General features: G+C 36.9%; 3 protein-coding genes across 7 annotated transcripts; all 3 read right to left on the reverse strand.

Moving 5' to 3' along the window:
* Positions 1-781: 781 nt before the first annotated feature.
* LOC135622803 (uncharacterized) lies at positions 782-13,859 on the reverse strand. Of its 5 annotated transcripts, none has more exons than XM_065124992.1 (15): positions 12,924-13,848; positions 12,724-12,809; positions 11,032-11,186; positions 10,889-10,953; positions 10,567-10,758; positions 10,430-10,484; positions 9,111-9,377; positions 8,876-9,009; positions 7,675-7,855; positions 7,499-7,558; positions 7,184-7,420; positions 5,100-5,358; positions 4,807-5,012; positions 4,315-4,362; positions 782-1,508 (listed from the first exon to the last, which is right to left on the reverse strand). In XM_065124992.1, exons 1-15 carry the CDS (start codon positions 13,097-13,099, stop codon positions 1,218-1,220), a joined length of 2,412 nt encoding a protein of 803 aa, XP_064981064.1. In that variant the 5' UTR covers positions 13,100-13,848; the 3' UTR covers positions 782-1,217. The 5 variants fall into 5 exon arrangements, with proteins under 5 accessions (XP_064981064.1, XP_064981065.1, XP_064981066.1 ...); XM_065124993.1 differs by having other exon boundaries at positions 4,315-4,365; positions 12,924-13,845; XM_065124994.1 differs by having other exon boundaries at positions 4,315-4,365; positions 9,156-9,377; positions 12,924-13,843.
* Positions 13,860-14,461: 602 nt separating this feature from the next.
* Positions 14,462-20,133, reverse strand: LOC135622805 (uncharacterized). The gene is made up of 11 exons (XM_065124997.1): positions 19,997-20,133; positions 19,448-19,651; positions 18,896-19,355; positions 18,698-18,796; positions 18,409-18,568; positions 17,995-18,174; positions 17,760-17,894; positions 16,608-16,690; positions 16,189-16,282; positions 15,991-16,090; positions 14,462-14,917 (listed from the first exon to the last, which is right to left on the reverse strand). Exons 3-10 carry the CDS (start codon positions 19,171-19,173, stop codon positions 16,007-16,009), a joined length of 1,113 nt encoding a protein of 370 aa, XP_064981069.1. The 5' UTR covers positions 19,174-19,355; positions 19,448-19,651; positions 19,997-20,133; the 3' UTR covers positions 14,462-14,917; positions 15,991-16,006.
* On the reverse strand, positions 19,781-26,027 carry LOC135622806 (bZIP transcription factor 12-like). Its single transcript, XM_065124998.1, has 4 exons — positions 25,176-26,027; positions 25,007-25,078; positions 24,542-24,571; positions 19,781-20,224 (listed from the first exon to the last, which is right to left on the reverse strand). Exons 1-4 carry the CDS (start codon positions 25,824-25,826, stop codon positions 20,144-20,146), a joined length of 834 nt encoding a protein of 277 aa, XP_064981070.1. The 5' UTR covers positions 25,827-26,027; the 3' UTR covers positions 19,781-20,143.
* Positions 26,028-27,722: the final 1,695 nt, after the last annotated feature.

Raw genomic sequence — 27,722 nt, forward strand, 5'->3', positions numbered from 1 at the left:
GAGAAGGTCGATTAATGTTTTATCATGTTGATTACAAGAGAGGAGTATTCAAAGATTTTATTTTAAGATCGATCCATGATTGAAGTTCATATGCATTAAAATATTTACAATGTAAGTAAATTCATATTCAGTATAATTTAATTGATAATTTTTTAATATTTTAAAATTTTTTATTATTAAAATTTATGTGTTTTAACGTATTATCTAAATTTGATCATTTAATTTTGATATAGTTCTGAAATTTGATTAGTTGCATTGTCATTTTAAAAAAATTATTATATATCGATTCTTGTTAAATATTATCGTAGTAATTATATTGTCGGTATATTATAAAAGTTACACAAATTATGTTTGATATTAATTATTTATTATGTTAAAAAAAATTTATTTATATCTTGTGGTTACAATTTGAAGGGGACATCAAATTTAAGGAACATTGTTGTTTGTTGTTCATGTACTTTTGCAGACGACCGGAATTGTTCCACATTTGTTTTGATTCACGTTGTGTGCCGAGCTGTCGCCTTAAAAGCAAGTTCCAGTACGAAGCATGATATGTGGTGGTTCGTTACTATCATAGTAGTCGTCTATATCATCACCATTTGTGCAAGTGACACGCACAATAAGATAGCATCTCAATGAGTTCGATCACAGTTTTACTCGATGTTTTAGAAATTATGATAAATAAAGAACACCTTGTAAGAACAATGAAAATTGTGAACATTTCAAATATGAAGAGAACAATTTAAAGGCACAAAACACGGCGACGAGAGAGGAGTAACCCTCGATCAGAAGATGCTGTCACTACTTCGATAACTTAAGAAATTGTCCTACTGCAAATTGGTTGACAAACAAGAGACTATTATGAAATTGTGCTACCTATGCAAGCACATGATACTTACATTTACCAGCCGCAGATTACCTTACAACACCTGCAGAACCCTATACCCGAATAAGATATGTTAGAAAGGTGGGGCTACAACATGTACACTCATATAAGAAGGAACTAACATACAAGGCTTTCGGGGGGAAAAGATTCCTCCATACAATCTACATCAGACTGCTATGTGTTTCATCTCCAGCTCCGTGCACTCCATGCGTTTCAGATCCAGCAAGTTGCAAAAAGCCATCTCAGCTCTTCATGTCAGTGACTTCCCTAATGTTAGTTGGGGAAAAGGGACGGATGGGAAAAGGAGAGAACAGAAGATCGAGCGCAGTCTTTAGAGGAAGAAGTCTGGGAAGGACCACATGATGAATTTGGCAAACATGTCAGTCTCAAGAAACTCTATGTGTGCTGCTCGCCCAATGAATGTATTTAAGTTTCTCCCTTGAGAAGATGTGTCAAAATTCACATCGCACCGCATAAGTACTCGCCTTTCAGATGAAGGAGCGTGGATCTGATCCAAGCAATTGTTGAGCATTTCCATGAAGACATGTGCCTTCTTTGACTGATCCCAAGAGGAAGCCGGGCATGATTCAATTCTGGCAGAATGGTAGGGTACATAACCATCCTGGCAAAAAGAAAACATATTCAGGCAATCGCAAGGTGTAATCATTTATTTTGCGTATGGAGAAACATCGTGTCAACAGATACAGCTTAGGACTGGAGGAAGATCAGAGAGTGGATCCAAAAGAAATGGCAGTTTGTTTTCATGTTGTTATTTTCCACAGAATGCAAGCACACAGAAGACTGAAGATCAATATGTTTGGAAAGACTCATTATTTGTTAAATGGTATAAAGGAAAAAGAAATATTAAAATCATTTCCTTTTAGGTTTGAGAGAGGAAAACAAATGCGATATTGGCATTATGTATGAATGAGAGAAACTAAAAAAAAAAAAGAACTGTTTCCTCAATAAACATACAATTTGGGCACATAATGGAAAAGATGGAAAGTTAATGGATTGATAGGACAGGCATCTGGACTGCCATCAGAAAGCAAATAACCAATAGACTATGTTCGTGTGATCCTAATATACATGCCAAACACTGACGTAGGTGTCAAACTCTCATCCATCAATCTATTATTAAGTAAAAAACATCTTGCTCATTCTTAAAAATAAATGAGATCAAATATTGTTGTATCTATGATGAACTAATCCGATATGAGTTGTTTATGCCTAGATCACTCGTCCAATAAACAACATTTTCATCATTTCGAGAAACTTTAAGCAATGAGCATTTTTTCTAAAAAATATAATCAATGAATAAGCTATCACACACGATAATCTGATGTCACTGTCAAAAACCCTAGTTTGAGAATAAGTATAGCAATAGGGAATAATGGTGCCATCAAATGTAAAACAAAATAAAAATATCATGGTTTCAATTAACTTGGTCTATCAGTGAGTACACATGTTCATACCAGTTTGAGCATGGATCTAACTGCAGACTAACTAATGCGGGCTAATTATAAATTACCCATTGCAGTTAAACCTTTTTAATATCTCGGTCCCCAAACTTAAAAAAATTATATTGGAATCCCTATAGTTATGAAAGTAAAACATCTATCTCCATTTACCCTAACACCGTCAGTTTTACCAATGAAGCATGAAAACGATGGACAAAAAAATAATTTCAACGTCTCAGTTACGTTTTTGGTGGTGACGGACGACATTGGTGGTGGCAGATGATGGTGCCGCTGGAGGCCGCGGGTAACTATTGTGGTTGAGGAAAGAGAGGTGGTGAGAGGTGAGGCAAAGGGAGAGGAAGAGGACGACGTAGATGTCGATGCTCTACATCTGCATCGGCGTCGACACAAATGTAGAGCATCACTTGGCATCTGTAACAGTGCCGACACAAATGTAAAGTGGCGCCACCGTTCCCCGTATCGTTGTCAATGCCGACGCAAATGCAAAGGGACATCACTTTGCATTTGCATATGCATCGATATCAATACAAATGCTGAGCAACGCTCTGCATCTGCATCAGCGTCGACGCCAATGCAGATGCTGAGCGACGCTCTACATCTGCATCTGTGTCGGCGTCGACACAGTTGCCAAGTGACGCCAACGTAGATGTAAAATTTCGACATCTACATCGTTCTCTTCCTTATCTCCGTTTGCCTCACCTCTCATCGCCGCTCTCCCTTATCTACAAGGGCCACCCGCAGCCCCCAATGGCACCACCTTTCGTCACCATCAAAAACATAACTGGGATGTTAAAATTATATTTTTTCTCATCGTTTTCGTGCTTCTATTGGTAAAACAGACGACGTTAGGATAAATAGAGTTAGATGTTTCACTTTCATAACTATATGGATTCTAATGTAAATTTTTTAAATCTAGAGACCAAAATGCTAAAGAGGTTTAACTAGTGTAATTAGCCCGACTAATGCCAACCAATATGCTAATGGGCCTTAAACCGATTTAAATTTTATATACTTTCAAGTTTCAACTGCTCCGTGTCAACCAACCGATTTGAATTTATTGACCTACGGCTCTCTCCCTCCCACTCTTTCAATTCACTCTGATGACCTCGGTGAAGGCGATGTCAAAGGGATGAGGTGGTGGTAGCAGAGGCAAAAGCTACAACAGTGATTAGGGCCTTTGAACTCTCTCAATATTGTGAGGAGGCAGCAGAGGGCCTTTTGCTCCTTTTCTCTTCTTATATACAGCAAGTGAACCACCACTTCATCCATACTAGTCTAATAGGGTAGTGGTTGGATTGTCCTGGTCCAACAGGATAGTGGTATGGGACCCATACTGGAAAATCGAAACCTTGAAATGCATTATAGAAAACTTGGTAGTGGCACAGGGACTGGCACTGAGGTTTGAAACCATGAAATGCGTTACAAGAAGATTGCACTTACTTTGCAAACATGAAGCTGGACTTAATTATATAACTAACTGTTTTTTATCCGTAAGCCAAGGCGCTAAGTGTTAAAACAGCCCAATGTGGTGGTCATTATTGTATCACACATAATGCAGAAAACTAAAACCAAATCAAGACAATGTAGCCAAATGGAGAATCCGAAATTCACATGCACCAACTTTAGACTTCTAATTCCAGCAAGTATTTTAAAAAGGTTTCACTCAAAAAGAAAGAGAAAGATAAATACACAGAGAGGGAGAGAGAACTAGAACTTTTGCTTCGAATTGCAAATCAAGGTGTTTGCTGTTACCATTTATCTAGGCCTTTGTCAATATAAAACCAATTCATAGTTTTGGACGTATAATGTGACAGATCATATAAATTTCAATTGAATAAACCCACATTATCTTTGTATAATTGACAATATTCCGTGATTATATAAATCAACGACCAACTCAAATGGAAATAGAAATATGTATTTTAAATATTTTATAGAACATATTACCTGTGGGGAGGATAACAGGATAATGTTTTTGAAATTTTCTAGTGTCTTCTGCTGCAAAAGGATAAGAAAACATATAAGAGACCTGATAATTACAAGCACATGCAAGAAAACAATGAGGCTTCTTTAATTTAGAGAAAAAGAGATGTATAACCCAAGAACTAGAGAAAAAGAACAGAAACAGTGGAGAATAGTGGAGAATAATTAATTGATGACAATAGCTAGGAGTGATAAAAGGAACAGAAACAGTAATAACCAAGTTTTTATGAGGGCTAGCATATTTTGTATAGTGTTTGTATTTGTCTTTCTTAGTAATTTTATAGATAAATACACTTAACAGAAAAATAAACAACATAGTTACATTCAAAGTTCAATTCAACAAAGCATGTGAAGTAAAATTTCAAAATCGTTGTAGTTAAAAAGCATGCCTCAACTATAATTTGTTATATTATGTGGAACTTCCTGCAATAATTAAATTTTGTAGTGCTTTATTACCTTACAAAGCTTATAAAAAAATGTATTTTGGAGATCTGGATCATCAGTAAAAGTAAGTTGATGAATGCACTGAGCTCCCTTGAGTTTTTTCATAAGCCACAATCCTGAATTAAACAATGAATTTGAGCTGTACCAGTACCCTAAATGTGGCCCGGATATTGATATATATGTATACAAGTGCTTCAAGAAAGGTGTCATTACACTCTCTGCAAAATTGCAAATGCCACACAGCTATTAGGAAAACTGTATTAGAATGGATATTTACACAGAACTGTGGATGTATGGGTAATTACCTGTTAAGGCACTCCTTATGATGATGTTTCCAATAGAATGCCCAACAAAGCTAAGCTTTATGTCTTTACAGCCTCCATATCTTGAAAGTCTATCCATCTTCTTTCTAAGGAAGGTGATTACTTCTTCAGCCAACCTACTACCCATTTCTCTAAAATCTCCGGTTGTTTTTTCTTCATTAGCTTCTGACATAAGACATTCAGCTCCAGGATCTATCAGAAGCCATTGGTTCCGAACAAGCCGTAAATCCAGATGGTGCCCCTATTATGGCATAGATCAAGTGTACAAAAATTCAACCAACCTGCTAGACTAATGATGCAGAGAAATCTTAATCTTAATCTTATTTAAGAGTCCACTTTGTGGGTAAAACACTTGAAGATTGCAATTTTGCATATGCAGTACAATGTACGAAACAAATCACACAATTCAATACAATCTAGGATAAACAGAGATCATGGTTATAAAACAACTCAACTAAAAGATTGAGTTTATCAGCATGCTTTCTGTGTTTTATTGCAATCAGCACTATCACTGCATTGCATTAGGATCTTCTAAACTCTATATTTTTTAGTTTGATATGGCCTGCAACTAATGCATCACAATCCAAGAGTCAAGTCTTTTATCTTTTAGTTCGATGAAGTTTAAGATTTTTTTTAAAATTATAGAAAATTTTCGGAATAATCTTTATTGTCTTTAGATATTGGTTTATGAGAGTTGTCATCAGTAATTTGGGTTTCATCTTTTTGTTACTCGCAAAGTCAATAAGAGAAGACAGAAATCTTGAAAATGAACTCTGCATTGTCCAGTGACAATATCTATCGACGGCCAGATCATTGTAGTTCGGGTAAAAAACAGGATCCTGACACTAGGTACAATTATAGCCCTTCCCAAGTGATATCCAAGGATTTTCTGAGCTCCATTTTTTTAGTTCAGGATTCAAAGGTAATAGTTTAGCAGATTTTAATAGCAGAACCATGTACAACAAGCATGTGGCTAAACCAAAATTTCAAGTTGTAATTTCTGTATCTCCGAAAAAGGGGAACCTTCGTATATTGGTAAGGCTGTTTTTCGTGACCTGAGTGACTAAAGTTTGAGTCACAGAAATAGCCTATCTATCTGTAGGGATAATACTGCATACATTGAACCTAAACCCCATATTGGCAGAAGCCGCATGAACTTTGTTCTTTTAGATCCGTTTCTTTGCAGATTATATTCCTTGCACTTGTAGTCCTTCAATTGACTAAAGCATATTTCAACCAGGACTAGGGAACTCGAAGCTTCTCAATAAGTTTGTTTCAATTTTCCACTAATTCTAAAAAATTGAACTAAAAGAACTTCTATACTAAATAACTAAATAACAAAATCTGCAGAGGTAACTTCCATGAAAACATTGATCGAGGACATTGACAAGCACAATTCTGAATGGACAAGGGAATTGTTAACGTCAACCTAAAGTTACTCTTTCTTAAGCCTTCCATGGAGGAGTTAAAGTCTGCAAGCATTCTTTAGAGTAAACAGCAGTTAAACAGTATTTAAATGTGAAAATTTCCCATATCACTAATTCTAGGAATTTGCCATTAGATAGAAATATAGCAATGACGTTTTATGAAGATAGACTATATGTGACATTAGTGGTTATATTGATACAAAGTGATTCTTAATTGCTTATTATACTGGATGGAAGTGACATTAATTACACAGTGACAATAACAGAAAAGGTTTAGTCACAAATAGCAACAAGTTTCTTGTTCCTGCTTTACAAAGATTACTTGAATAAAATAGCAACAAGTATTTCACAGGAGGAAGAAGATTGTCAAACTGGTTCTTAGGATAGAGCATAGGATGGACAGCTAATGTAAATCCTGCAACAGAAGGCAGTCAAGAGGATGAATTTGACGACAACAACAAATAGGAAGCACATAAACATGCACATACAGTCAACTATTACAAGTTTAGATGATTCTGGGAGTGTTACAAAAGACCATGAAAGTAAAGACACATTATCTGTAAACATATCAAGGAAAACTACTAAGCTAACATGACAAGTATATAAAGAAAATAACTACCAGTAAGATGGAGAACATGCCTGAAATCCATGCACAAACACAACTGCTCGTAGCACACGATTACTCCTCTTAGGTTCCAGAGTGAATCTGGGTACACCATTTTTTCCAATAGCTGTAGGTATTGCAGCAGCATTCTGATTCAAAGACTGCCAGGCTGAATTGTTAGGAAGATCAATGACTTTCTGTTCCACTAGAACAACAGGAACACGTGAAGGGTCACCAAATATATGCATGTCTTGAATAGAGCGGCTGTTTATCTGCATACACCTATGAAATTTAAAATCTCAACAAAATAAAGTTAAGCACTAAAGATTAAAAAAATTATGATATCTTACTTTCATTTGTGCAATACTTTTCCGATGAAGTTCAGCACGTGTTGTTGCACTTTGAGCTGGCTGCACATAACAGCAAATGAACTATTTTAATATCTTCAATAGATCAAAATTAGTCTTGGATATAGTTACAAGTCTATCATTAAGTGAAACTGCTAAAACATTAAATAGCAGAGTACCTCATCGCTGGACTTCCTCAAACCTACTACTTTTCCATGGTGAGAAGGATCATCAGCTCCACTTCTCATGTAACGATGGGGAACTTCTATCTTGGAATAAACCAACCATATAGACCACTCTGCCTCACGATTCATAGCCCAGACACCGTGGAGATGCTCAAGTATTGAAATTCTATTTACCCTATAACAAAATAAACAAGCTTGTTTGCATATGTTCTAAAAAATAGTAAACATTGTCGATCTTTGATATAAACTTTTCTTGTAACATACATCTTGATATTCTGAATTGACATGCATCCATAAATTGACTGAAACAAAATTGCATTTGATGAAACTAAAGACAAAACTTAAAACTAAAACCAAAGAACTTTACATTCCACTTCTTGAATCTCTAATTATTAGTATTTCACATTCAGAAAACCATCAGTAACATGTCACATGCTTTCCTTGTATGTTGGGAAAACTAGAATGGAAAAATCTTAGCATTCTTTTTTCTTCTACAGGCTATAAAACTTAACGAACAGATAAATTCATACATAATCTGACTAGGTTCAGGGTTTTGAATACCGGTCCGTAACAGCATACCGAGCTCTGCTCGGTACGGTACATACCGGTACATACTGTCGGTATGCCAGGGCATACCGACAGTATATCCTAAAATCTTAAAAATACCTTCACCTTCCATGTCAGGGCATATCGATCGGTACGCCTGGGTAACGGTCAAAATCCGGGGTAGCACCGGTCGGTACACCTCGGTACCGGTGAAAACATTGGTACCGCCTGATAGAGGACAGTCCGCATACCGGTATCCTCTCGGACTGGTACGTACCACCCATACCGAGCGGCACTTCAAAATTGAGAACCTTGACTAGGTTCATGTTGTTGTTTAAAAATTTTTTACCCTATTGTTTGACATAAATTTTGCACTCTAATTATCACTAAAGCTATTGAATAAAGCTTATATACGAGCATATCAACATTTAAAGTCCCTAAGAAAATGTTAGATCACTTCATTTTATAACGGAAAGCTTGACTATATTTCCAAAGTCATGGAAAAAGAAAAAACAAAATTGATGATATTGTAAAAGATGCAATTTCAACATATCACATGCATAATTCAGAACAATTCATTCCAGAGGCCAGAAGTTCTCTGTGTCAACCAATGGGAAAGAAAGATTAGAAATGGTTGAGTCCACAATACCTATGGAACTTCAAAAACGTATTCCACGAAAAAGATAGTTGGTTGCCAAGAGTGAAAAATAGATCCAACAGTTCATCCTTGGACAACGAGTAGAAAATGACATCATTGCCAAAATCAACAGTACCATTTGATTTCTGCATAAATAAACAGATACAAAAACTGGTAAGAAATCTTAAATAAAGAGTTTTTCCATTGTAAAATAAGAATTCCAATTGAAATGCAGCAAAACAAGCACCTCCAGAATATTCTGTAGCATGCCAGCTAAGTGTCCAACACCCACCTTTGATCCAGAAATGACTGAATTTGCAGTAGATAAATCATTACTTAATGAAGAATCTATAAACTCAAATCTTCCAAGATTTAGGTCAGCAAACTGCAAATCATCAATACTTTGACCCAATGCTTTGCTTAAGTTTTTTATTTCTTCAAGAAGTAGCTCGCGTGAAACTAACAGTGATTTAATAATTTCGACTGCTTTTGAGCTCCACCCCTGACCCACTAACTGCAAAGAAATACCATGATTCAGCCATATGAAGCAAAAAAGCATGACAAATATATGCACAGTTGATAAATGCATGGGACTATTCCAGAGCAATTCACAAATTATTTAGGATAATTTCTCAACTTGATGGGCAGAAATGTGCACGTAATAATAAACTAAACAAAATTTTAAAGACCACATGATGATGTTCAAAATTTACACTAAGGCTTAACGTTCCACCCGGATCAGTACATATTGGCTGGTACATACCAGTCCGGGCTTGAACGAGAACATGGACCATCCAACTTTAATATCCTCAAAACCTACCACTGAGGTGAACCAAAGAACACATAGTAACCATAAACTTTCAAGTTTCATAATGAAGTGAAAAAAGAGATACAAGATAATGTTAAATTCATCCTTTGACAGAACCATCCATCTTAACCTTCTATAGTTTAAGATCAATGCACCAACATTTGCTTGATATGATATCCACTGTAGCAGCTCAACAGTTGGAGAAGAAAACCTTCAACATGTTAGGAACATATTTACTTGGATGAATAATTAGGTATCACTGTATCGAGATATTTTTGCAAACATGGATGTGCCACTTAAACTTTAAATTTGTAAAAAATTGCATGACAGATACTATGGTCCACAATATAGCAAACATGCAGTAAAAGATCAGCATACCCGATGCTAAATAATGGAGCTCCTTTAGCCTCTACATAAAGAAGCTGATGGACTTTAGATAAATAGTCTCATTTTTCTTTAATACTTCCCTCACTATGGTTTCTTTAATACTTCTCTATATAGGATTCCAAAAGCATCAAAATAGCTTAGTTCCTTGCATTTTTTATATAACTACCATACTGATGTTGCAAGAAAATACTACACCAAAAAAAACATGCATCTCTCTCTGATGGTGAAACTGATTACTCCTTTCATATATCTTACATCATCATCAATGGTTACAAGAACCTCAGAAGAAACTTGCACGTAATCCAAGAGGAAATCCCAGATAAAAGATAACACCAAGAGACTTGCAATTTCTTGAGTCAAAGGATACTTACATGGTTGTGTTCTTCATGGTATTCATCAGAAATATGTTCCATCGTCACAGAAGCACTACAATACATCAAAATTCAAAATTATAACACAGAATATAGCAGTAAACTTTAGCAAATATGAAACAGTAACTTTCACAAACCTTGATAGCTTCTCTCGGGTGCTAGCACCAGCTTTCAGGTAAACAATGTGTACACTTAAATCAACAAGCACTGCATGGAAAGCATCAAAATGAACAGGACAGTATGAATGCAGACCAAAGAGTGCTCTTGGAGGGATCTTGAATTCATGGACAGCAACTGGAATCATATCAAAAGAGGCCTGAATTTCATGGCTGTAGGAAGAAAAATAAGAGATTTAAATTGTCATTGGAAACAATGATAAGCACTATGAATTAACCATGGATAAAAAAGAGTAGCTAACAAGCACAAAGCTCATAAACTATGATCACAATTTTGGCTTACCCATTTTCTAAAATTGGAGCATACATGAGCTCAAACTTTAGTATAACTGCAGATATTAATGGTTTCTGGCAATAAAAGTGCAAAGGTGTCATTATCTGGGAAATAAATATTACTTCAAGCAACAGGTTAAGAGTGATGCCAACCTCATCCTTCCCTATGGCAAAATTGAAAGATACCATAACAGATAAAGGAACATCCTGCCTAGCATATTTAATTTTGAATGGCTGGGTAGAGAAACTATGATCAGCATCATCAATTCTCCAAACACCCAAAAGGTCATCTGAGACTGTGTTGGGAGCTGTACAATTTACCTAAAATGTCAATACACATGATACAAAAAACATCATGCATGAAAACAATCCATTAGCTTTTCTGGAGTTAAATATGCGTAAAACATTACAAGATTATGCATATAGTAGGCAAGATATTTAAATGATCCACTAATATGACAACAAATAGAACTAAAGTGCAAAAGATGTCTAACAGCAACAATGCCTGAAACCCACCTATTTGTGTTGTAGTCAAATGGTTGCTAACCCACTAAAATCCCAACCTAGAAGTGATTTGGAAGTTGGTTCTACTATAAGTTGAAAATGCTGAACTAAGGGAACTGTGGCATACATGAATCTTTGAATTTTTTTACCTATTCTTCTTTAAAATTGAGTTGATTTAAGTGATAATTATATAGGAAGCATTTAGATTTCAGAGTCATAAGTAGAACTATTTCTAAGATAACATATAGATCCTGGAGAGACTTCTAAGTTTCTTATTTATTAAAATTAAACTATGGGACAAAGACTGAAATATTAATCATGTCGATCAGTACAAAGCAATATCTTTACCTATTCAAGGACTGAAACACAATTTTATTGAATTGGTTAAGAACATGTCTTATCACTTGGTATGCTTACCATTCTGAGTGTACCAGGCTATACAGGAAATCCACCAACCCAAAAATCCCAGTACACTCCCATCCCTTTTTCCCACTCTTATCATCCAATACCCTCTTCTTTCCATTCTTTCATTTGCTCTAACTTCTCAATCTCTTACATTCTCACATGCAAATCTTCGTGTTTTACAAGTATAACTTTGATTACAAGAAAATAAAGCTTAAGTTTCAAGAAATCATCCCTGTGTTTCACAAATGAAACGTAAACCTGAAGCTCAAATCAAATTTTATACTGAGTTTTGTTGATTAAAGCATTGTATTGGAACTTTCTTCACCTTAAGGTCATGATTTCATGTTTGGATTTTGGCTCTCTTTATAGATCCATGGATGAGAATTTTCCAATTTCATGTTGAAATGAGAGGCTGGATTTATGAAAATTTAGCATAGTTCTACTTGATTCTAAGTCGGATCCACTTATATCTGAGCAAGATTTATGTAAATCCAGTACAGTTGGATCTGCTTCATAAGCAGATATAATAATAACTGCAATTTTACTGTTCAATAGCCAACACAACAATACTTGTCAAAGACCTAAGCAGCCTACTATCGCAATTATAATGAATGACGATGAGGTCATCATTCTTACTATATCCTTCATTAGTGGCACACACAATATATCAAACATTTAATTACTTCAATTTTTTAAGTTTCGATCTTGAAATTTGGGCACAATTTCTTGTTATCTAAAAATGTATGCAAACAGCTGATCAACCCAACTTGTTAGAAGATACTACAACAAGATTTACGCTCATAACCACATGAAACATCATATTGGTTCTACTTCTACCAACAAGACGAAACCACGGACGGACCATCACTATCAAGAGACTACTCAAGTAGCATCTAGAAAACCAACAACATTGCTCGGAGCATCTAAAACAAGTACCTTCATACTGAATAACTCTGGACGGAGTACCGCAAGAATGCAAGCTGCTGTCTTCCCACCGCGCACTTATCTTTATCTGGTACCATCTGCTTAACCAACCAGAACAAAATTAGGTATTTCCAAAAGTCCAGATTGAAAAGCTCACAATTCTCCTCACGCAATGAAATTAAACGGAAAAGGAGTAGAATTTAAAGCATTACCCTTGCTGAAAGAGATCGAGGTTATGGAACCGATGAATGTAAATGGCGATCTCGTGGACTGTCTCTAGCATGTCTGGCGGCTGGAACTTAACTCGCCGCGGCCTCGCATCGAGCAATCTCTTCGTAGGTGGGGTCTTCGGGTTCAGGCCGATGAGGTATCTCATCCGCCGAAACATATGTGACCGGCGACCGTGATCGGCCTCAGGACTAGCATCCCTGCACCCGAGAACTACGATTTGCGAGAGGAAACGAGCCTAATTCTCATCTGAGTCCACCCGATCCTTTTCCTACTCCCAGGAATACAACCAAGAGGCAAGGAAATGGATCGTGTCCTTTTAGAAGACCGGTGGATGGAGAGTTCTCGACGCGGATCGAGGGTTTCTTCTTAATTCCACCACCGAAGAAAACTAGGGTTTTCGGCGTGATCAGGGGAGGAAAGAGACGGAGACAGCGGGCCGCTTCCACTTTTGCCCGTGAGAGGGACGGAAGGTGAGGCGAGTTCACGTGTGCGCGCACACCATGCACGCCAAGATCTGACCAACAAGAAGAAGCCACCGCGTCACTTGTGCTTTTACGGATGCAGACTCTAAGTACGTGGCACTTCTGTGGTTCTTTATACATGACGCGTGTGCATTGGACGGTGAGGCTTTCCTGACTTCGCATAACACTAGTTGGGAGAGTGGGACGCTGTCGATTTGACGATGACTTCCTGAACCCTGCATGAGTCCAACCAGGCGAGCAGCACCTAGCACCGATGTAGATCTATCAACAGTTGTCCGTGGAATCACTGGGTAGAAGGTCGACGGCAAGGATTACGAGATCTACAGATCAAATATGATTGATACGATGGTAGATTTGGAAAGTGGCGTCTTAGATGATGGTAGCAAACCCTATCTTTCCCTACCCACAGATACATGATCCTGCTCATGATGATAATTGAGTTAGCAAGGACCAGTACAAATTATAGAAACTTGGGTGAATAGATAGATTCCAGAACTGATAGGATAAAATTTACATGCATTATACTGTTATTGTTTCTAGATAGTTGCAAATCAATTTTTTTTTTCTAGTTATCTAAACGATTAAAAATAGAAAAATAAGGATATTTATCCCAACATATTATTACAACCATGGTAAAGAAATTAATGTTAATGATGCTATATGGTAGTATTTAAATCTTTTGCTTAAATTAATGGTCTTAAATTTTTCTACGTATCAATGTTGCAACATTGGCTACAAATTGGTGACTGGTGTAAGATCTTGGCCGTATGATATGTAGTGTTGAAAAATAAATATTCATAGGGTGCAAATCTTTCACAAATGAATGTTGGGAACAATCGCACATTTGTTTTGGCGAAGCATATTGGCTAGAAATTATAAAAAATAAAATAAAATAGAGGCTCATGCATCAATGTCTAAATCTACAGTGACATATCAAGATCATGATAGTTCATATTACCTTTGACAACAAAGTGATGGAAATCTTTGTTTACAGTCAAATCTCATCAATTATTAAAGCAGGAACTTGAATCCCAGTCTTATTAATAAGACATTTATATAGGAAATTTGAGAAAAATCATTCTGGTTTAGTATCTCCACTGGTAATTAAAAGAAAACGCAGCCCTATAAAACCCACCTGAGGTTGGTACTACTACCTACTAAATATATATCTAAAACCCGCAAGGTATACATGTCCTACAACCAACTAAATCTCAGTGCTCTTGGGACGTCATCTGCTCCTAAAATTTCAACAGAGAGACAGTAAATTGATGCTGCATCAGTGGAAGTATAATGTTATGGTGTTACTAAGGGAGAATGAAGAGTGGAGGGCTGACAGCTCATGCCATTGAACCTACTGGATGACCTAGCTGTCCTGAGCAAAAGCTTTCTCCTCGAAGCAACAGAGATCATCTTGAAGTTTTGGCCGAGTTCCTTTGATGCTTCATCACGATGACTCAAAAAACATGTGGATTTGGTGCATATTTGTTGCAGATCTGGAACAGAATATAAAAATTTGAATGAAAGTGGGTGCTGAATAGCAGAATTCCGACAGAACTTGAACTACAAATTGGGGACAATTTTTAAATTCTATATTTCTCAAATTAAAAAAAAAAATAGTATCTCACCCATTCATCAAGCATAGACACTATCAAGATCAAGTTGTACAATGGGTCTGAGATAAAGCATAAAAGCAATGAAGAAACAAATAGATGAAGATAAGCCAACACTGTGCTGCCAGAACAAGAAAAGGGGAAAAATATATGATATATATTCTTCTCATTGCGTTTGTCCAAACAAATGGTGTCCTTGCTTGAGTAAAGCATGAACTATCCTCCAAATGGCCCAAGACTATGACAGTTGAATTGGCATTCAACTATTAGTTGACTAATAATTGTAGTAGAAGGCCTGACAGAATATGAACTCTACTTTTTTTTTTTTTGTCAGAGTTTTGGTTATTTTCAGCTCTTCCTTAAAGATTCTAGGAAAGATTGTCTATGGTTCTACTTCTCTCTGGTTGGTCTATATTTATCCCACTAAATCAAATGAAGAAGAACTCCAGTAACAAACATTATGACAATTCCAGCTTCTAAACATACAAACTATGCATAAGTAAAAGATGCTTGAGATTTTTTGATACCTCACGGATTGGTTCATTGTCATAGTTAAACATGTTGCTGCAAAGGCACCTTCTTTGTTATCACTACTTGTCCTTGCATATCTTACGTCGCATTAAGTACTTTTTGTTTCTTATACATTGAACTCTTCTGTTAGTTTTGTCCTAACAGGATCAAGGAGCTTCTATCAGGTTCTTTCTGGGAGAAAAAGGCAATATTGTATATTAACATGCACCACTCCATTTAATACCATATGTCAAGGCTTAATCCATTTGACAGGAAGATCTCATTTGTTGCATTGATGAAGCTTCTGCGACTAGCTTAATGTAAAAAGGATTTTGGCCCTAGTGTAACTTAAAGTATTTTATGAAGTAAGAGGACATGATAAAATGAATGCCTTCCAGCACAAAAATGAACATTATTTAGTTAAAAGAAGGATAAACCTGATTTACCTTCATGGATCTATAATCAATTTGCTGAGATCCAACGGTTATATTCATCCATTCTTATGATGAAGGAACTTGAACTCCGGTTGCCACCTCCACCAAATGCCTGCAATTTTCAAATGCATGACAAGGCAGGTCTAAGAAAGCATCTCATTTTCAAAATATATACAAAAAAGATAAAATGCCATAGTGTACTATACATACCTTTGCAATCTCTGAAGTATCAGTGCCACAGTCTGTGCTCCTCAAACACATCTTCAAATTACACCGCTGCATGAACACAACTGCCCCTATAGGCCTGAAGGTACAAATAATTCTAATCAGTTCTTTCCATGTATTTAACAGACTATTCAATTGTTATCATAAATGTAGATAAGTTCAATTTTTATTAGTTTCAAAGAATCTTTGACTTCAAATATCATGAATTTGTCAATAAAACCCATCAAAGACATGGCCAATGAGGTAAGCCAGGCAAAGAAACATGCATTCTCTGGGTAGTCCTTTTACAGTTGTCCTTCAGATTAATTCACATAAAATAACTTCCAAGCTATTATCCAATCAGTGTCGTCAAAGACTAAGTGAAATTGTTAATCAAAATGCACTGATAGGAGTAGTTATTTTACCTCAAACCAGCCGCTGCACTTCTTCTACTAAGCTCAACACCAATTTCATGGCTTAGATCTGAATTTCCATCAGCCCTGACAGCCTAGCATTAGCAGAGAAGTAAACTATTAAATAGAGTAGGAAGGAAAATTCCCTAAAAGTTTATGATGATTTGGCATGACACTAGTTATATCCAGTGTGTTGATAACATTTGTGGACTGCTTCACGTAATTTATGCACTAAAGTAATCAAAGTTCAAGGCAAAATAAAAAAAGGTTTGACCAGAATATTTCACAAAACTTCACCTAATGCACATGCCACAGATCATAAATAATTCTATGTCATTTAGGTTAATGGTTGCGTTCAGATCATGCATAATGGTAACATTAACACTTAAATAGTACAAACAACTATCACTAAGAATGCATCATCCATAAGTAGAATTTTCACAACTTGATGCAATGAATTTGACAGTAGATGAAAAATCTCAGGTTGGTGCATCAAACAAGTATCCAAATACAAAATGGTATTTTGGTTGGAACTTGAATTTCCACTTGGAATTTCATGGAGAAATCAAGCTTGAACCAAACAGGTAAATCCTAATATTTATAATTTCTATACTGAACAAGGTGAAATAGTATTAAATTAAAAAGCGCATACCCAGTACACGAGGCTTCCGCCAATGCGGGATCTGGGAAGGGTCAATGTGTGCAGCCTTACCTTTAAATATTTAAAAAGACTGTTTCTGTGATCGGAAAAGTATCAAACTGGAAAAAAAAAATTGCACCTTGCAGGAATGAGACATAAAGAGTCAACAGTTGCATATCACAATTATATTAAGAACAATAAGATGAATATACACTTCTAGACCAATTCAGTCAAATTCATTGATTCATATGGAGTTAAAAAATCTTCTATTTCAGTTAGGATTACTCAAACAAGGCAGGTTTGTTTAAGTTACTGCAACATGCAGTCCTTTTATTTCTTATCATGAGTGTCGTTTGATCAAAATAATAACAGATAAAACAAGTACTACAGGTTGTAATTCACATAAAACAACAAATTGCAACCTACCTAAAATGATAGAAGAATCTAAATTCATGCGGCCAAAAGAATCTGATGAGAGAAGAAGTTTTCCGGAAAATGTAAAAGAAAAATTAAAAAAGTCATACCAGGCACTTGCCATATAATCCTCTTCCCAGTTGGATTTTAAAAGCCTTTCCCAGCAACTTCTTTGCTGCATCCTCACGGGAACGAGTATAAGAATTTCCCTTGGCAATCAAAACACTAGCATCGATTTGCAAGAGCTGATTGATAAGGAGATCATAATTTATGCTTTAACATAGAAGTTGCTGTCATAAAAAAAACGTGGATACAGTATAATAATGTTGGCATTAGAAAACAGACCTGCTCAAACATAAAAGGATTGGTGATACAATTCAGCTTTGCACGCTCATCCCTAAGTCCAATGTTGAATGCCTTGATATCAGGCATCCTCCACTGGTGAAGATCCACATCTTCTACATGTCTTAGAACAGTTGCAACACGTTCTTCATCCTCTTGGTTCAATAAGTTTGCAATCTCAAACTGTTTCATTGGTCCAGTGAGAAGCTATAAGTTGTGATTGTTTTAATCAGCTATACATCTGACATCTAACAATGATAAATATAGTTCAGCCAATAAATATGCACACATCCAAAAGGTTGATCACATAACGGAATTCCTGTGTAACCTTTAAACTCAAATTGAACACAGTGACTTTCAATAGGTTCAAGTAGATAATAACGTACAGAGATAAGAAAATTTTACTCTTCGCGTAACCTGCGAGGACTTCATTTGAAAGAGCTTCTCCGAGAAGAAATCATAGACAGCAAGAGCACTGCTCTTCTTGGTGTCGATGCGGAGCTCCAGATTATCCAAGCATTCTCCTATTCTTGAAATCCTTCTCAAAGTATTCTCTCGGTGATCAAAAGCTATCACTCTGAAATCGTTCGAGATTGCCCATTTTAGATTCTAGATTTACAATATGCACTGAAGGCAAAACCAAAAAGGAAGGAAAATTAATTGCAAGAGCAACAAAATTCGTTTTTCTTCCTCCCTTCTCCTTTACCTAGGAATTATCCGCGACATCTCCACCGAGAAGAGTTTTGGGCCGATGAAATCGAGAAGGTAGCACGTTTCGAAAGCTCCGGTTTCGAAGTCTTCCGCCCTTGGAAGGACAATGCCGTTCGAGATCAAGACACAACGCAAAGAAAAAAATGAAGAAAGAGGAGCAGGTGGCAGGATAATGGCAAGAGGGATCACCTACCTGAAAGGCTCGACGGAGGAGAAGGGCAAGACGAGGAAGGGGAGGCCGAGGTGAGAGTGGAAAAGGTGGGCGAACAGGGCGGCGAAGGCACCGGAGAAGGAGGGGTAGTTGTACAGAACGAGGTGGGAGCGGGCGGCGGCGGTAACGGTTCTAGAATGGGAACGGAGGGCGTCCAGCGCGGCTTCCGATCGAAAGCATCGACGGGACGGTGGCGACCGGGGAGTGAGGAGGAAGGAGGAGTTCCATCCCTTGAGGGCAGCGAGAGAGGAACGAACCATCGTCTTCCGGCGGAGGCGAGGCTCCTGTCTCCCGTCGACGTGCCGGAAGCATACATCAAGTGAGAGTCCTACAATCTAGGGCTTGAGGGAATGGGCCGTTTATGGGCTCCAAACACGACACGCAAAGGCCGTTCATTGTCACCGTCGCTAGTCGGGTGAGAATGAGATGAGTTGGAACAATTCTACAGTAACGTACTTATAGTCATTGATCAACTGATACAGACTAATAATTGTACTTCTGATCAAACTTGGCCATCTGATCAAACGTACTTACAGTCAGCTCCAATTTTGTTACGCAGACAAGGGACGTGGAAGAACGCGTGCCGGTGGAGTGATGAGTTGTTTGTTTGTATATGGCTTCGTGGGCAGAGGTCGGGCAATCACTTCCCAGGTTTGATGCGATCACTTTCCTCGTGCCCTGGCTCGTGAGTCTGTAATCCGAACCGCAGCAATCGAGGCACGAGTGGGTTGCCTTATTCTACAAGAACGGGTAACTTGGCATCAACGATGATACGATCGGAAAAATTGCAACAATCTATCGGAAAGGGTACGTTCAAAGTGTCTATGACAACTTAACTTCACCAAGTTGTAAGACCATTACGGAAGATGAACAAACGAGGTAATAACGTAATAATGGATGAAAAGCCACTAATATGTGTAAGCGGTGAAATGCTTGCCTACTTAGTTAAATAACAGAAAGTGGTCACTGAAAAGTAAATTACGATTTCTCTTCTTTCTTTTTTTTTTTTCCTTTTCTCCAGGGCATTAAGAACAACACCTCTTCTCTCTCTTGCAAATTCTCTCTATACAATTTAGTAATTACCTCTGAGACAGTGATAAAGCATAGACCTCTCATGGCAGCAGACAGGTTCATCGAGGTTTGGTTTCATCCTGTCAGTAACCTTCCTCCGCCTCGGAAGCAAGAGGCTCACTTCGGACAAATGATTCCTTCAAGAGCTTCTTCCTCTCCCTACCACTGCATGGAGTGCGTTCTCCGAAGAATGCGTGGAGGTTTTTTCATCTCGGTGACCGGGATTAGATTCTCCATAAGCTGCAAAGGTCGCAAATACAGGTTAAACCTAAATAATCATAGTATCTATCAACTCTTGTAAAAATGTTCAAAAATATTCAATACCTCCGATAAATCTGATCAAATGTGGAGTTTACAAACAAATGAAGGAATAGAGTCCCTGATGCTTTCAGGAGCTTATTCACTTGACTAACATAGTCAAGAGTATCACATCTCTCGAATGCCATGAGGCTTGGAACCATAAAGAAATAATGTATGTCTAAATACCAGAGCATAAAGTTTGGAAACAATCTTAAAAACTATTCGTGTGGCCACTATTGATGTAGGTGGAAATGATTAAGAATTAATTTGATAACATAGAAAGTGTATAGGATTGGGAATAACAATCATTGATTCCCATGTTTGATTTAAGGTATTTTAGTTCTCATCCCAATTGTGAAATGGAATCAACTTATTCTTAGAACCAAGAATCTAATTCCCAACTCTCCCTAAGGAATTAATAGTGATTCCTAGATATTTTATTTTGTTTGACAATGAATGACTTCCTACCTATGGCCTTCTTTCCAACATAAAATAATTTCCATTTAAACTAATATAAATGTAAAATAACATAACCATAAAAAATATATATACATTACAATATGTCATGAAGATAAAATAATATAATATAATATAACATAATGTAGATATCAAATAATATAACACAGACAGCTACTGATATTAAAATATAAATATTAAATATAAAAAATTAAATAATACAAAAATAAAATAAAATATAAAAGCATAGATAATAAACAGTAGCATAAGTACTATATCATATAAAATGCAGCATATAATATAATATTTAAAAAATAAAAGTACAACAAAATATAGATGTAAATCCATAATATTATATGGACTTGAGTGTCTTCTTACATGGTCAATGAAACAGCTGCCTCCACCAATTAAGATCACAGTATGTGGGTCCAGACAGTTAAAAGCATTACATTAACAAAAATTAATTTTAACATGCCACAATTATTTTGCTTTTAAGCCTACACCCTACTGATGAGCACAAATTAGCAAGCAAATTCAGCAGAAGTTCCTCTATTCCATCTTGATAAGATAGTTTCCATGGATGATAAACTGTGAATGATCATGCACAGTATGTTTGAGACTCGAAGAACAGAAAAACCATGTAAGATGTGGAAGTGACCTATAATTACATCTGGGAGCACTTCAACTTTATATAAATTAGCATAATTTATATATGGAAAACCAATGTGAATGATCATGCACCATATGTTTGAGACTCGAACAGAAAAACCATGTAAGATGTGGAAGTGACCAATAATTACATCTGGGAGCACTTCAACTTTAACAGCATTTGCCAAAAGTGAAAATCTTAACTAGAGAATACCATAAGCACAATACTTAATGTCACGACCTAGGCCTGATGGGTTAATTTGTCTATCGACTTCACTTGGTCCAAACCACTGGTTAAAATGCTTAGGCTGAAAATGATAGTAATCCCCTTATCAGACCCTTATAAGCCAATCTTAGTGTTGCCCACTTCTGATGTGGGACTAATCGAGGGTGTTACAATCTCCCTCACTCAAGGACTTCCCATTCTCGTCAAGGCCCAGCATAGCCTAGATCAGACCTTAACATGGTGCATGTGAGGCGTAGCCGATCACGCCGTGACGAGTCCTCTGACTCCATCTACAAGTAGTCTTTCCTACTGGAGCTTCCTCACCATGCCTAAATAATAACTTGACTCTGATACCAAATGTCACGACCCGAGCTTCATAGGCCAATTAGCTCATCAAGCCTAGGTCATGATATTTGGCTCAAACAACTATCCAATCTTAGTCTAATGAGTGTACAACTATCAACTTCAGCTTAAGCATTTAGGTTAGTGGTTTAGGTCAAACGAAATTAATATGCCACCTAGCTCATCCAACCCGGGTCTTGACACTTGGTATCAGAGCCGACCTAGTATTTGAGTGTGGTAAGAGGGCTCGAGTAGAAAAAGGCTACCAGCGGATGAAGTCATAGGACTTGTCACAACATAGAACCACCACTGAACTACGGCTCACATGCACTATGCTAGGATTTGATCTGGGCTATGTGGGCCTTGATGAGGGTGTTAAGCTTTAAATATGGGAGATTATAATACCCCCGATTAGTCCTACATCAGATGTGGGCAACACTAAGGTTGACTTATAAAAGTCTGATGAGTGTACTACTATTAACTTTAGCTTAAGCATTTTGGATAATGACATAGGACAAACGAAACTAATAGGCCAATTAGATTATCAGTCTCAGGCCGTGACATTTGGTATCAGAGCTGGCCTAGTATTTAGACATGGTGAGAAGACTCGAGTAGAAAAGGAGTACTCGTGGATGGAATCAAAAGACTCATCACGGTGTAAAGCCACCACTGGGCTATGCCTCACATGCACCATGCTAGGGTTTAATCTAGGCTATGCTGGGTTTGACAAGGACATCAAGACCTTAAGTGGGGGAAATCGTAATACCCCGATTAGTCCCAACATCGAAAGTGGACAAAAACTAAAATTAACTTATAAAGATCTGATAAGTGGATTATTATACACTTCAGCTTAAGTATTTTGACTAGTAATTTGAGTCAAACGAAATTGATGGGTCAATTAGCCCATCAAGCCTAGGTCATGACACAAAGTCTTTTATTGGCTCGTCTCAATTAGTGCATCACCTTGGAAGTACATTCAACAATCAGCTTAAACTAAATTGTACAATAGGGTGTTTAAAAGCTCAAGAGTGTCTCTAGGATTCAATGAAATATGCAATTAGAATCAACTATTCAGTTAGACATATATACATCATATGGGGACAAATAAGTGTAGCCTAATAGAAAATAAGATGAAGGAAACTCATTTAAAATGGTATAATTGTGTCTAAAAATAGACTTATATATCCCTTAGTTAGACGAGTGAATAAATGAAAATTAGTGGTGAAAACCCTATTAGAAATTTAAATAGATATAATAAAAAGAAATTTACTTATTTAGTTTGGCTAATGATATTGCTGTAATGGCATCAAAAAGATCCATGTACACAGAGACTTGAGAAACTAAAGCATGTTCCTACCGTCTCTCTCTTTTTTTCTGTAATGACAATCTTTTTATCTACAAACTTTATCAAAATCATAATCTTAAACTAGGATTATGAGCAAGTAAAACTCAAGAGACAAGACTTAAATTAATTATCAAACTTGAGTTCCCAATGATGAGAACTATCATAGTACTACCAAGATGTCATAGTACAACCAAACATTTGTCATAGTACTACCAAGAAATAGTGATGAGAACTATCCAAAACGAAAAAAATAAAATATTGATTGCGAAGTCAATGAGAATAAAATTCAAATCCTAGATGTAAACCTAACACTTTATTGTGGGATTAAATCAATTTGCTTCAACTATGTGCAATCATGTCTTCACATCAACGACATCACGTAGAGGGACATCAATCAACAATTGCTAATACAAGACCTGAATGGAAACAAGTTTCCATCATCTCTCCACTTCTGGCGTTACTGAAGTCTTCATAAATATTCCCACAACCAAATGGTTGTTAATTTTCTCTCTACCTCTGGCCTTACAGAATTCATGTATTATCTCTCCAATGGTTTAAGGCATACTCTCATATAGACATATATTTAGAAGAAAGTGGTCCTATGGCCTCTCTCAAAATTACTTTAAGGAACCAAATGATAAATGTCATGTGGTAAAATGTCTAAACTATTTGACCTTCTCAGTTGTATGGGTAACATCACAATATCAAGCCTATTGGAAAATCTTCTATGCATATGTTGTTCATATTTTAATAGTGTAATCATTTTCTGCTAAAGTCCAACACAATGCATTGGAATTAAAATTTTTGTACCTAAAAACTCCTATAGCCTTGAATATGATGGTATTGATTTATTTGTTCTTTTATACACTCATATTACAAACATAATGTTCCATTTCATGAAGCTTAATTAACAAAGATCTGTAAGCTTGCTTATCAAAGAACCATGGATACATAGTTTATTAAAGAACTATCAGAGTACAAGATCCTAGTCACGACCCTGTGTTTATCAGCGTTTACATGTTTTGGCAAACATGTGTTAGCCAACATGAATGAGGAAACATAGAGATGCTAAAAAGGTATATGAAGAAAAATTCAGACAAAAGACATGCAATATATAAGTGACACCATAAAATGTGCAAAACGGGTTTCTCCAAGGTCTGTGAAAAGAAATTAAATTAATTCATCTTTGTCAACGGTGTCTAAAACATGATGATAAGAGAACTGACAATATGCTGCTTACCTGCTTAAGCCTCATCTTGTAGTGCTCCTCCTGAAAGAGAAAAAAGGATTAGATCCTAAAATTACAGAAGACTCAAATGCTAAAATAGCAAGATATAGTATGCAATTAAGTCTAACGAGCAGCAAACATCATATCCTCATGCCCTGGGAGGCTCTTTGTTTACTAAAAGTTCAATTTCTTGGCACAAAAATTCATAGCACCAGACAGGTTTTCCTCCTGAACATTTCATCTCAAACCACAACAGATACCTGAATGTTCCATGGCTAAAAACCATTTACAGACAAGCTGATGTTATTGCAGCGATATGAAATCACATCCAAATATCATGCATAATCAATATGTTCAGATAACAAAAAAAATCATTCAAAATATCTGACCCATCAAATCTAGACCTAGAAAGACATCACATTATCACAAAGCAAGTGCTTCCATCCTAAGTGTGCTGACAACCAACCAAATCAATACCTGCTCTCTCAGAAGACTAGCATTTTCCACCTCCAGGCGCCTTACTAAGGATTCAAGTTCTACAGTGTAAGCCTGCAAAAATTTGAAGACGACCGCAGAACTTATTTTGCTAACCCCAAAATTGGCGGTCTTATTAGTCAATTAACCCGGAAATTTTTTTTTCCCAGACCTGTTTCCTCTCCCTTGACCTGGCAGCCGACTCTCTGTTCTTGATCATCCTCTTTTGCCTCTGCAGCGTAGCCTTATCAACAGAATCAACCATAGGCCTCTTCCACCCTCTCCCTCCTCCCCCAACTCCACCAGACCCACCACCCTCCACCCCATTCCCAAACCCTAGAATCGGGTTCTCCACCATCAGCAGTTGCTCCTGCTGCACAAGCCGGTCGTCCAACACAGGATCCACGCCAAATCCCGCTTGCATCGACCCCGACGACGGAACCCTAATGTCCCCCTCCCTCACCGCCCCCGCCCGAGCCAGGAAGTCCTCCAACGTCATCTCCCCATACCCCGCGGCCGCCGATCCATCAACGCCGGCGACGCTCCGTCCGGCGGCAGCGACCTCCTTAAGCACCTGCTCCGCCATCTTGCCGCCAGCGGCGGCTTCCCTGGCTGGAAGCGGCGGTGGTGCCTCAGCCTCGCAATAGAAGCTCCGGAGAAGGTCGTCCATGGCGGTGGAGCCGAGGTTCCCGGCAGGGTCGTCGCCGCTGGCGGAGCTGGGAGGGGGGTCGGCGGCGGCGAGCGGGTACATGGAGGGTGGCTGGCGCGCAAGATCCGAGTTGGCCGCCGACGAGGACGACGGCATCACTCTCGACGAGGCCATCCGCGGGGGTCGCGGGGCACTTGAGGGTTAGGGTTTTCCTCTCTCCTTTTCTCGCGGAGATGGGGCTTTCCTGGGGAAGACGGCTTCTCCGTGGCGTGCCTCCTCGCTCTCACTGGCTTGGTCTTCGGGTGGAGTAGAGAGAGAGAGAGAGGTAGGCGTGGTATGGGTTTGGCCTTTTCTGGAGGGGATTTAAAGGCGGTCTTCGGGGCCGTTGCTATAAATACAAAGCAAGAAACGGAGTGGGGGGGGGTTCGCAGTTGTGGTCACCGAGTGGTGCTCCAACTTCAAATGCTAACCGCTGCAGGTCATTTGCATCTCTTATTTTTCAGTCTCTTTTCAAAGGAAGATTGAGAGTTAATGTTGTGGGGTTGCCTTTTTTTATTTTTCTTCTTTTGTGATGATTTACTTCGGACAATTTATCCCCAAAAAAAAACAAAATTAAGTTTTGACTTTTTTGTATAATGGTAATAAAGAACATGTCATTGAAACAAATGTTTCGAGTATAAGGCAAAAGCATAATATAAATATTTTTTATTTAATAAAATTTATGTTTAGTCTATTTTTTATGTAACCTACAATAAAAAAATATAAAAATTATATTAGAATATATAACAAGGAATGTTGTATTGATCGGAGTCTATATTGAAAAGAAATACGACGACTCTAGCACAATAAGTTAACTAATTCATTAATTTTGTTTGATCTGAATCATTGATCAAAATATTTAAGTTAAAATTGATAATAATACATTCTTTAGTAATTTTATGTCATAATAAATCTTTTGACTTTATTCACGATCTATGTCTAATATGTTAATTATTACGAAAATTACTTATCAAAATATTTAAGTTGAAATTGATAGTAATATACTCATCAAATCAAATCAAATCAAACTTAATCTTACCCTTTTTATATTGAACTAATCAATGGCCTTCATACATCGATATTTTAATTGCATTACATTCATTCTAAAAATGGGCGTGATTTTGCTATAAATATTTTATCAAATATAATATATATATGTAATGCATTTTCCTCATACTTGAAAGATTTATTTCCAAATATAATGGCGTGTTAGTAGAAAGTGTGTTTCTTCGTTAGTATTATACGTATTTGAAACTGAATTACGTTCAAAGAAGAGATGGATTCAATCGTTGCAGATTGGTTTAGCTATTTGAGGCTGTTTTCACTGCATAGAATGTCTCGGCTTTGAATGTTATTTACGAAAGTTACAGATGGTAGGATAGTTCTTCTCATGCCGATACTATTCGATAAAACTCCAGAACTTAAAGGTTTTTTCCAGTAATTCCTCTTTTTTTGCGGCTTACGATTAACTTAATTTTTTAAGTTTTTATAACAGTAATTTTTGTTGTAAAAAATAAAATTTTGAGTTATTTATTTGAATTGATTTTCATCTATTTTTGCGTTTCATAATGCTACTCTTTTGTCACACGGATGAAATTTGAATTATTTATTATACTAATTTTTATTTGTAATGACTTCTTTACAAAATTGTTTTGGTTTGGTTATTCTTTCAATGTTGCAAAACTTTTTTTTTGTTTATATAAAAAGATTTTGCATTGAACTGATTTTGATTGCATATCTTTTTTTTTTTAACATATGCTCTTCGTTACTGATAGCAAAAATTCACATAAACTCAATTAGTAGAGTAGTAGTTCACGTCAATCTTATAATTCACATGAACCAGAACGATTTCGATATTATAATTCTTTATTTTTGAGAATCGAAACCTTCGATATATGATTTTTAAAAAATATAATTTAGAATTAAAAAATCAATGATTTCAATCCCGATTCCGATTTATCAAAATTTAAAAATTACAACGAAACCATCGATTCTAGAACCATTAAAAACACAGTCTATTTCACACTACTG

This window comes from Musa acuminata, chromosome BXJ2-9 (assembly GCF_036884655.1).
Source record: "Musa acuminata AAA Group cultivar baxijiao chromosome BXJ2-9, Cavendish_Baxijiao_AAA, whole genome shotgun sequence".
Taxonomy (NCBI): Eukaryota; Viridiplantae; Streptophyta; class Magnoliopsida; order Zingiberales; family Musaceae; genus Musa; species Musa acuminata.